This window comes from Vollenhovia emeryi, unplaced genomic scaffold (genome assembly GCF_000949405.1).
Source record: "Vollenhovia emeryi isolate VEMERY1.0 unplaced genomic scaffold, V.emery_V1.0 DF939442.1, whole genome shotgun sequence".
Taxonomy (NCBI): domain Eukaryota; kingdom Metazoa; phylum Arthropoda; class Insecta; order Hymenoptera; family Formicidae; genus Vollenhovia; species Vollenhovia emeryi.
The window spans coordinates 30,148-41,845 of record NW_011966924.1 but is presented as its reverse complement, the minus strand read 5'-3'; the positions used below and the strand labels follow the sequence as shown (position 1 = coordinate 41,845).

General features: G+C 49.7%; 1 protein-coding gene across 1 annotated transcript; it reads left to right on the top strand.

Moving 5' to 3' along the window:
* Positions 1-10,812: 10,812 nt before the first annotated feature.
* Positions 10,813-11,587, top strand: LOC105557618 (putative uncharacterized protein FLJ37770). Its single transcript, XM_012004898.1, has one exon. The coding sequence runs from the start codon at positions 10,844-10,846 to the stop codon at positions 11,585-11,587; it is 744 nt and encodes a 247-aa protein (XP_011860288.1). The 5' UTR covers positions 10,813-10,843.
* Positions 11,588-11,698: the final 111 nt, after the last annotated feature.

Below are 11,698 nucleotides of genomic sequence, written 5' to 3'. Positions count from 1 at the left end.
TTGTATCGCCGCGCGTGCGCAAAACAGCCTAGCCCCAATCGCAACACTGGCTGGACGTCAAGGGAGCGGAGGTAATGGCCTGGGCGGTTCGTCTGGGCCTCCACTTGGAGAACGTAGGTGCAACCAGCACCTGCGCGCTGCGTCCGGCCGCAGGGAGAATCGATAGTCGATCTGACCTGGACTTCCCCTGCGGCGGCGAGAATGGTAACCTCATGGGTGGTGGCTGAGAGTCTCGAACTTCTTTGAGACTACCTCCCCATTGAGATCCGGTTCTCGCAGGAGGGGAGAGGCGGAGCCCAGGAGCGCCCCATAAGGTGGGCGGCGAAGAAGCTGGACCAAGACAGACTAGTAGAGTCTCTGGTCGCGGCAACCTGGTCGCAGTCGGATCCACTGCAGTCAGTCGATGAAGAGGCGGACTGGCTGCAGAAGGTAATGACTGCGGCGTGTGACAATGCCATGCCGCGTTATAAGTTCGCCCCGAGGAGGGCAGCCTACTGGTGGTCGGAGGAGATCGCTGAGTTGAGGCGCTCCTCAGTGCCTGCCAGGAGGGCTGTCCTAAGGGCGAGGCGGAGGCGGAACACACCTGGAGGGGAACTAGACCGTCTCCTGGAGGAGAACCGTTTAAAGCGACAGGAGCTAAAGACGGCTATCCGGAGGGCTAAGGAAACGGCGTGGGACGAACTGATTCAGTCCCTCGATGCGGTTCCGTGGGGCGCCCCTATAAGCTTGTAATGAACAAGCTGAGCACGGGGGCACTCCCTGCGGTTGAAGCACTGAAGCCGGACTTTCTGAACGAGGTGGTGGAGGCCCTCTTTCCAGCGGGATACCCGGACAGAGCGCTCTCGAGAGAAGTGGCCATGGGGGAGGAGCACCAGCACTGGATGGAGGAGTGGAGCGTCAACGGGATGGAGCTAGTTCGTGCCGCGAAGAAGCTCAAGGCGGGCAAGGCACCTGGGCCAGACGGAATACCCGGCGTAGCCTGGAAAGTAGCCCTGGGAGAGCTCTCTGGAAGGTTGGAGGGTTTGTTTACCCTCTGCCTGAAGGAGGGCATTTTCCCGGGGCTATGGAAGAAGTCGAGCCTGGTGCTTCTCCCCAAGGAAGGGAAGGCAGCGGACACACCAGCCGGGTACAGGCCTATTTGCCTAATAAATGAAATAAGCAAACTGTTTGAGAGGGTTATCGCAGCATGGTTCATGGCCCACGTAGAGCACGTGGGGCCGGGACTGTCGGAGCGGCAATTTGGTTTCCGGGAGGGGCGCTCTACGATAGACGCTATCAAGTGCGTCCGCGCCCTCTCGGACCAGATAATGGGGGATGGAGGAGTGGTGCTGGCGGTTGCGCTCGACATCGCGAACGCCTTTAACTCCATCCCCCATGAGGAGATCAAAGCCGCCCTTAGGGAGCTAGAGGTTCCGGATTACCTAGGTAGAATAATCGGAAACTACCTAGACGGAAGAGAGATTACCTGCCTAGACAGAGAGGGAGAGCCCCGAGCTTGGAGAGCGAACTGCGGTGTCCCGCAGGGGTCGGTCCTGGGACCACTCCTGTGGGACATTGCCTACGACAGCGTGCTGCGCGTTGCACTCCCCACCGGCAGCACCCTAGTGTGTTATGCGGACGACACGGGGAAGACTGGAAGGAGGCGAGAAAAGTCGCCAATGTGGCGGTGGCCTGCGTAGTGCAGGCCATCAGTGCGCTGGGGCTACGGGTGGCGGCCAAGAAGACCGAGGCGGTCTATTTTCATGACGGATCCGCCGTTCCGCCGCCCGAAACCCAGATCACGGTAGACGGAATTGATATCAAGGTGGGGGCCCAGATAAAGTATCTGGGCCTCCACATAGATGGAAGATGGAGGTTTGAGGAGCACTTCGCGAGGCTGGCGCCCAGGCTGGACAAGGCAGCAAACGCGTTATCACGGTTGATCCCCAACCTGGGCGGGCCGCGTGGGAGGACGAGACGTTTATACGCCAATGTCATGACGTCCATGGCGAAGTACGGTGCCCCCGTGTGGGCAGAGGCCCTACGGAAAAGTAGAAAGGCCACGGCCGTTCTGAGAAAGGCCCAACGGCGGATGGCCATTAGGGCCCCCCATAAGGGGGTACCGAACGGTATCCCACGCGGCGGCCACGCTGCTGGCCGGGATGCCCCCACTCGAGCTGGTGGCGGCCGCGTATGCTGAGGCATACCGGCGCACCAGGGAGCTCAGAGAGCAGGGTGTTCCGGTCACGGCGGGTACACGGAGGCTCCTCGGACTTCAAGTGAAGAGGGCGACGAGGGAGGAGTGGCGTGCGTGGCTCACAGAGCCGAATATATCCGGCAAACGCACTGTGAATGCCATCCTCCCTCGTCTTGACGATTGGCTCGATCGTCGATGGGTGAGATCGTCGTTCCGGACGACGCAGGTACTCACCGGGCATGGTTGCTTTGGTGAGTACCTGCATAGGATAGGGCGCGAGCCGGACGCGCGGTGCCACCACTGTGGAGGTAATGGGGACTCGGCGCAACACACCCTAGAGGTGTGCCAGGAGTGGGCGGACAAGCGCCGAGTCCTCACCGATAAAATCGGGCAGGACCTAAAGCCCAGAGCCGTCGTGGAGGCGGTTATAGATGAGGAGGAGAATTGGGATGCGTTCTCTTCCTTCTGTGAGCACGTTCTGCTACAGAAGGAGGAGGCGGAGCGGATCAGGAGAGGAGAGGCGAACCCTCCAGGAAGTCCGCAACGAGGTGGAGCAGGAGCCGCGCCAGGACGAAGGAGAGGAGCGCGCCGACTGCCGGCTCATTTACGGGTCTGGAGATAGAGAGGAAGGAGGAGGCAGACCGTCAAGGTTAGCCACACCTCTCGCAACAACAGGAGAGAGACCAGCCAACGTACACAGGCTGGCAAACACCACCACAAGGTGTATAGAGGGATGATCCCATTTCTTGGGCGTACGGGTGCCGCTATCGAATAGCCCCGGGGTAGCCCCTGCCTGTCGTAAGAGGCGACTAAAAGGGGGGGAGAGAGGAAGAGGAACCAAGACATGGGATCAAGTTAGGGTGAGTCAAGGGCTGGAGACCCTTGGCTCACCCGCCCCCGACAGATAACCAGGGGGCGTGGTGGGAGGCCTGGTGGCACCCCCGCCGCAAATCTGGAAGGAGGAGAAAGGCCCTTGTAAGGGCCAGCGGGAGCGTAAGTATCGCAGGATGGGCGCGAAATCACGCGCGGCGCGGGACCACCCGGAAGTATGCGTTGCAGTTCCTGGGTGGCCCCAGAAAGCGCAGAGAAGACCACCCCCGGTGGTTTTAGTGCGGTAGGCGTCTCCATTGCACTACTGGCCCCTTGGGTTGTCAATTGCCCAGGGGCCAGGGAGACGAGTCCCACACACCACCCCCTCCCGTCCCAGCGGGAGCAGGGTGACGGCCCATGAGGGTTTCCACCGGGTAAACAAAAAACAAAAAAAAGGGTTGTAAAACGCCTTTGGCTGCAAGGTAAACAATATCCGGTGCCTAGACTGATTCACAAGATGATATCTATATTGAATGGGCGGGTATTAGAGAGATCGTATACCACAAAAACAAGTCGTCAAGTCTGAGGAAGGAAAAGAAGGAACACTGCAATCAAATTCGTAGAACCGACAGAAGAGTGGAATAAGCGGAAAGGCAGACGCACAAATTCGTTTTTTGCAATGTCGAAAAAATCAAAATTGCAAGTGTCGTCACAAACTGAGTTTTCACAAGGTCAAATCAAATGATTGCATTGATTCATTGGCTATCATACGCAGCAAATCTCTGACCGACGATTTGTTTCAGCACATTCATCCTGGTCCACTGGCTTTCCGAATTTGACTAAAAATATCGCAGGTTACAATCTACAACCCGCAAACTTCATGGGGCTTAGATACGAATGTTAGAAACAAGTAAACTAAGTCAAGGTTTTCAAAAATAGGTGTCACGTACCGGTGTTCTCAATTATAATGTATGGCTATTGCCCATCATAAAACATTCTCATTGGTCGTTGCTCGTTATCAGCTTCAGAGACAGATTATTCTTATACAGGGTGATTCAGAATAGGTATAGTGTCCCTGAAATGTCGAATTCCTGATTAAATTCTAAGACGATTTTTCTCTTACCAAAATTTTCTCCAAAGCTTAGTTTATGAATTATTAAAAGAAATAGTTAACGAATGACGGGCCGAGTACAAGAGGCAGGCAGGGGCGGCGCACTGGCGCGTCTCGTCGCGAGCGCTTACACGGGGCACTCAGCTGATCGTTGCACATACATACACGCGACACATCTCTCTCTCTCCCCCCGCCCCCTCCTTCCTTCCCTTTCTCTTTTATTCATTCTCACTCTCATTTACTCATTACCTAGTTGTTTTTTAATTGAAAAACTAAGCTTCGGAGACTATTTTGAAAAGAGAAAAAGTTTCAGAATTGTCAGGAATACGACATTTCTCTCACTCACTTACCTTGTAAAGCTTCGATGACTTGGTGTTGTTGTAGCTTCTTGAGAAAGAAGCGGAGACGAACGGATCGTAAACACTATTTATTGTAACTTCCACAAGGTTTATGTAGATTCCAAGTTTCCACTGAAACATTTCCACGGAAATATTTCCACTGAAACACTGAGAATCCACAGCTGAGCATTTAACGGAAACTTTTCGTTTTCGTAACTATTAGTTTCACAATTTCACGTTTCACCCACTCGATTAATGACGAGAAACGTATTCTATTCATCACTATCAATCACCACCGAGCAATTATTCGGTAACTACAACTTCATCGCGAACTCAATCTCCAAGCCAGAGACACGCATGATACACAACACACACACGTGTTTACTCGGCAAGCAGTCGACTGATTTTTGGTTAGAATTGTACAACTGCGCTGCACTCAACTGCACTGTCGAACACGAGCGTGTGATTGGGTGAGGCTTAAGAATTCAGGGCACGGCAATTTGTGAGACGTAAAACGTCTAATATCGTACTAGTCGTTTCAAGATATTAATTAGAATAAATAAATGTATAGAGTACTTAACACTTTATCACTGATTAAAAATCAATCATGATATGAAAGAATAATCAATCAGTTAAAGCGTTTCGGCTCTTGACTTGTTCTTACATTTTTTCAAACGATTAAGAGATGTTCCATGTTAGAAAATATTGGTCGCCCTGATAAGGGCGGATTATTTTTCTTGGTCGCTCTGAAAAGAACGAATTTATTTAGACGTTTCGAAGAAGTTTTATAGTAGGTGCTCAAAATGACCTCCATCCATTCAAACGCAGGCTCTCATGCGTGTCAATAAATTTCTTTGGACGTTCATCATTGTATCTTCTTCGATGGACCATACGGCATACTGCAACTTGGTTTGTAGGTTTTCCAAATTTTCGGGAAGCGTTTGATAAACTGTTTCTTTGCAATGTCCCCAAAAAAAGAAATCCAACGGATTGAGATTCGGGGATCTTGCAGGCCACCGTATCGGACCGTACCGACCCATCCCGCGACCGGGAAACTGTTCGTTCAAATAAGCTGATACAATTCTGGCGTTATGTGGCCCAGCATCGTTCTGCTGAAATACAAATTTGTTTCTCTGCAGTAACGGTACTTCTTCTAAAAAATCGGGCAGATTGTCTCTTAAAAATTCTTTGTATGTTGTTACTGCAAAAAAACAAAATTGTATTTCAGCAGGACGGTGCTGGGCCACATAACGCCAGAATTGTATCAGCTTATTTGAACGAGCAGTTTCCCGGTCGCTGGATGGGTCGGTACGGTCCGATACGGTGGCCTGCAAGATCCCCGAATCTCAATCCGTTGGATTTCTTTTTTTGGGGACATTGCAAAGAAACAGTTTATTAAACGCTTCCCGAAAATTTGGAAAACCTACGAACCAAGTTGCAGTATGCCGTATGGTCCATCGAAAAAGATACAATGATGAACGTCCAAAGAAATTTATTGAAACGCATGAGAGCCTGCGTTAGAATGGATGAAGGTCATTGTGAGCACCTACTATAAAACTTCTTCGAAACGTCCAAATAAATTCGCTCTTTTCAGAGCGACCAAGAAAAATAATCCGCCCTTATCAGGGCGACCAATATTTTCTAACATGGAACTTCTCTTAATCGTTTGAAAAAATGTAAGAACAAGTCAAGAGCCAAAACGCTTTAACTGACTGATTATTCTTTCATATCATGATTGATTTTTAATCAGTGATAAAGTGTTAAGTACTCTACAAATTTATTTATTCTAATTAATATCTTGAAACGACTCATACGATATTAGTCGTTTTACGTCTCTCAAATTGCCGTGCCCTGAATTCTTAAGCCTCACCCAATCACACGCTCGTGTTCGACAGTGCAGTTGAGTGCAGCGCAGTTGTACAATCCTAACCAAAAATCAGTCCACTGCTTGCCGAGTAAACACGTGTGTGTGTTGTGTATCGTGCGTGTCTCTGGCTTGGAGATTGACTTCGCGATGAAGTAATTAGTTGCAGTTACCGAATAATTGCTCGGTGGTGATTGATAGTGATGAATAGAATACGTTTCTCGTCATTAATCGAGTGGGTGAAACGTGAAATTGTGAAACTAATAGTTACGAAAAAGAAAAGTTTCCGTTAAATGCTCAGCTGTGGATTCTCAGTGTTTCAGTGGAAATATAAAGTGGAAATGTTTCAGTGGAAACTTGGAATCTACATAAACCTTGTGGAAGTTACAATAAATAGTGTTTACGCTCCGTTCGTCTTTCTCAAGAAGCTACAACAACACCAAGTCATCGAAGCTTTACAAGGTAAGTGAGTGAGAGAAATGTCGTATTCCTGACAATTCTGAAACTTTTTCTCTTTTTAAAATAGTCTCCGAAGCTTAGTTTTTCAATTATAAAACAAATAGGTAATGAGTAAATGAGAGTGAGAATGAATAAAAGAGAAAGGGAAGGAAGGAGGGAGGGGGGAGAGAGGGAGAGAGAGAGAGAGAGAGAGAGAGAGAGAGAGAGAGAGAGATGTGTCGCGTGTATGTATGTGCAGTGATCAACTGAGTGCCCCGTGTAAAAGCTCGCGGCGAAACGCGCCGTGCGCCACCCCTGCCTGCCTCTTGTACTCGACCCGTCATTCGTTAACTATTTCTTTTAATAATTCAAAAACTAAGCTTCGGAGAAAATTTTGGTAAGAGAAAAATCGTCTTAGAATTTAATCAGGAATTCGACATTTCAGGGACACTATACCTATTCTGAATCACCCTGTATATACCTAGATTCTGTTCATGGTCGTCCACCCCAAATTATAATTGACTCTGTAAGGGTATGCGGCCCTATTCAAACCTCGCGCAGTTTCTCGCGTCACCGCCATCTTCCCTGCGCCTGCGCGTTCGTAGCATTACTTGCGTGCGCAGCGGCTACTACGCTCGGTATTGGTCGCTTGAGTTACTAACGAGGCTCGAGCCCTGTTTGGCTCTCGCCTACCACGTGGGCCTGACCCTCTCCCTCTCGTACCGGAGAGGACCGGGCCACAGTGATGTGCAGTGTGCACACGTATATACGGCGCGGTGCTTGTGTGCGAGAGTGCGCGCGCGCGTGGCCGAACGGACTATCCCCACTCCTACCCCCACCGCCGCTACAGCGTGCGTGCTAACGTTCTCGGCTGGCATCACTGCCAGGCCATACTACGCCTTTGTGTTCGGACCGCCAAAGTAGCCGGACGTGCCGTCGTCCAAGTCGTCCAAGTCTGTATTCTGTATATGTGGTACGGGGACTGTCCGTATCACCGTGAGTGCATTAAAGCCTAACTATATCACTAAAGACTGTGTCTCACTGCTACCAGCCAGAAATTTCGTCCTCTTCCGCTGCCATCCATCTTGACATCCCCTTTCCCCCAGCCGTATCCGTTAACCTCACGGTTGGAAGGGCTATACCCCTCACAGCTCAGAAGTGGGATACCCTGGTCATTTTTCCTTTCCTCGAGTTATCCTTTTGACTCAAATCTCTGTTAGCCTTGTGGCAGTCGACCGTTGTAGTGATTCAAAAATTATACGCCGCGACGTAAAAAGTCCGTTTGTGCGCGTCTATACGTATCCTCGTTCTTTCGGGATACGTCCTACGCCTCCTGGTGTCGCGATTAATCTCGCATCGACGCGCGAGAGGTTCTACGCGTCAGTTATCGCTACGCGTTAAGTGCCGAGTAACACGTGCTTCGTACCGGGTCCGGTCAGCCATCTTGTGCACGCAGCCACGTACACAGGACGTGCCAGCATTCGTGCATCGATAGCCCACAGCTCAGAGGCTTCGAGGTGGACATCCACGTCAAGATCTCCGTTTCCTTCGTCGTGTTTCGTGCGTGTCGCGCATATCTAGTGCGCATCGCGCCGTCTTCTTCGCGACAAGACATTCGTGTGTCGTACGTGTCCCGCATATCTAGTGCGCATTGCGCCGTCTTCTTCGCGACAAGACATTCATTTCACCAAAAATGCCACTCGAGCATACCCCGAGCATTCCGCGCGTTCCTCCAATGTCAGAGCGCACCATGATGAACCTCGAATTGCGTCAGAAACACGACGCTATGTCTCTCAAGGATTTACAACAAGAAATCCAAGATTTTGGACTAGATCCCCGAGCGACTCGGGACGACTGCATCGCGCAGATCACGTCGCACTTAGAGAAGAATGGACCTCTTCTCGATTTTGCCAGCGATAATACACAGGGTGAAACATCATCTTCTCCGGGATATTCTGCATCCCAGACATACGGGGACAGCGGCGTAGCTTCGTTCGTTCAAGCAAGCAATAAGTATGCTCAAGGGCCAGCACCTGATGCCGCTCTTTCACAACTTCGCCAACTCATGGTTCAAGAAATGTTGAAGTTTCAACAAGCTCAGGCAATTCAACAACAGGAAATGTTAAATAAAATCCTGTCGGCCTTCAACAATAATACTACGGGAAAACGATGTCCTACTGGTCAACTAATCTCGTCGCTCGTCCAAAACAGTGACAGATCTAATCCTCTTCCAGCTGACACTGGCCTGCAAGTCCTTCAGTCAGCTGAGAACTCTTCAATAGCATCTATGAACGCCTCAAAATTTTTGGTCTCTCAGATTCCTCAATTTGGTGGAACGGAACCCTTACGAAAAATACACCGAAATTTTTGGTGTTGACCATCAATTTGAGTGTCTCTTGAGGGTTTACCCTCAATTTTGGTGTCATTTCGGGTGTTACCCTTAAATAATTGAGTGTGATCTTCATTTTGGGTGTTATTTTCAGTGTTACCAGTGAATAATTGAGTGTTGGTTGGGTGTGACTGTCAACCTAAGTATGATTTTTTGTTACCCTCAAATAATTCAGTGTAACCTACATTTTTTGTGTCATTTTCGGTGTTACCTTCAAGTAATTGAGTGTTGGTTGGATATGACCGTCAACCTAAATACGATTTTGGTGTTACCCTCAAATAATTCGGTGACTTATATTTTGGTGTTATTTTTGGTGTTACCATTAAATAATTGAGTGTTGGTTGGGGGCGTATCGCCCGTTAGCGTTTGCGCAGAGGAATTTTTGCTCGCTGATGGAGGATCACAGTAGTATGGTCCTTTCACAGATGAGAGTGAGATGTGTAGAAATAATATATATTTACAGTTTATGTACAAGTATATACAAAGTGATTTTAGATTGAGTTTATGCGCCTTGCGGCGCGTTTCCAAAAATATATCTATCGATATATCTACCGAGAAGCGCGGTAGTTAAGATTACGCTCTCGGTAGGATATATGCGGGGCCGTTACGGTCACTCTAATGGGCCCGTATGGGCACTCCGGTTCCTGCTCGGCTTCCGATTCGCTAGTAGTCCAGCCTCGGGTCTGCGTGCCTTGTGTGCGGACTTCAGTGATCGCGGTTTGAGTCGTTTGACACCGTTCCGTGCGTGGTGGAGAGCGCGGTGACGGTGGTAACGGAGAGATAGGCGAGGAAAGGCGCGCTTGAATGTAGCGTGGACTAGTGAAACGCCTCACTCGTAGATTCCACGGGCTGATGAAAATCCGCGGCGGTCTTGTCAAGCGTGGTGGAGATAGCTCGATCCGGTGTAGGCGCCACGGCCGATACTCTATACAGCGTAAGTGCGGTCGGCCACGTCTAGTCGTGGGCTCTGTTGGCGCTGGATCTGCAGTCGCTTCGCTGCTCGCGGTGTTTTCTGCCGCCTGTTTCGGTCCTCCGTCTGGTGGTGCGGTCTCACTGGCTGCTCTCGGGAGATCCTCGATGTTCGGCTCGTCGCAGGAAGGCAATCCGTGTGCTGGTTCCGCTCGGGACTGTCTCCTCGGCGTAACTACTCCTCTCGGCTTGCTGATGCGCATGAGTCCTCGGTATATCACTGTGGATTGTCTTTGGAGTCGATTCGCAGAATTGGCTTATCTCTGCTCCCTTATATACTGTTGCTCACTGTTTTTCACTTCCGAGAATATTGTTATTTTCATGCGGCTTCTAGCGGTGTCTCGTGAAATTTTGCTCCAGGGGTGCCTTTCTCGGATTTGATGTTTTCGCGCGCGTCGCGCGCGCGGGTCGCGAATTGTATTGTGGTGGCCGGGTGGCCGTTCCGTAGGGGCGCCTACGGACGCCACAGTTGGGTATAACTGTCAACCTGGGTTAATTTTTCATTTTACCCTTATCTATTATGATAGTTCAGTGTCAACATACGAGGTCTGTTCAAAAAGTATCGCGAATTTTGAATTTCCGCGGGCTACGTATATTCGATTTTCGATTTTTTTGTGGCGTTATGTTGGTACTCATGTCCCTCACTCATGCTGACAAGTTCGGCCATTTTGAATGTTCAGTTAATTTTTGACAGCTATTTTGCTTGGATGTGTTTTGGCTCGTCTTCGATTTTTGCCTATTCCAAGAAATGGATCAAAGAATATGTATCAAATTTTGTGTGAAAAACAAAATTAAGTGCGCGGACGCATTCCGAATGTTGACTGTGGCATATGGTGAAGCTACCTTGAACCAAAGCAACGTTTATCGGTGGTACAAAATGTTCTCAGAGGGCCGAGAAGATGTGAACGACGAAGAGCGTGCCGGACGCCCGAGCACGTCAATAACAGACGAAAACATTGATGAAGTGAAGAAAATAGTATTGGCCAATCGTCGAATCACCGTTAGAGAAGTTGCTGAGGACCTAAACATATCGATTGGCTCGTGCCATTCGATTTTTACCAATGATTTGGGCATGAGACGGGTCGCCGCGAAATTCGTACCAAAATTGCTCACTTTCGACCAAAAACAGAATCGCATTAACATTGCTACGGAGCTGTTGGACTCTGACCGCGACGACCCAAATTTGCTCCAGAGGGTCATAACTGGTGACGAATTATGGGTTCATGGTTATGACGTGGAAACCAAAGCTCAATCATCCCAATGGAAGCTGCCGCACGAGCCAAGACCGAAAAAAGCGCGCCAAGTTCGGTCGAATGTGAAGGTTTTGCTTACAGTTTTCTTCGATTGCAGGGACGTGGTGCATCATGAGTTCTTGCCACAGGGTAGAACGGTCAATAAGGAATATTACCTGCAACTTATACGCAATTTGCGCGAAGCAATCCGCCAGAAACGCCCAGATTTGGGGAAGAACAAAAATTGGCTTTTGCCATGATAACGCCCCTGCTCACACATCGTTGCTTGTGCGCGAATTTTTGGCCAAAAACAACACACTAATGATGCCGCAGCCACCGTATTCCCCAGACGTGGCCCCCTGTGACTTTTT

Bases quoted from the DNA above. Each gene is read 5' to 3' on its own strand.
- LOC105557618 (XM_012004898.1), top strand. From the start codon at position 10,844: ATGGATCAAAGAATATGTATCAAATTTTGTGTGAAAAACAAAATTAAG.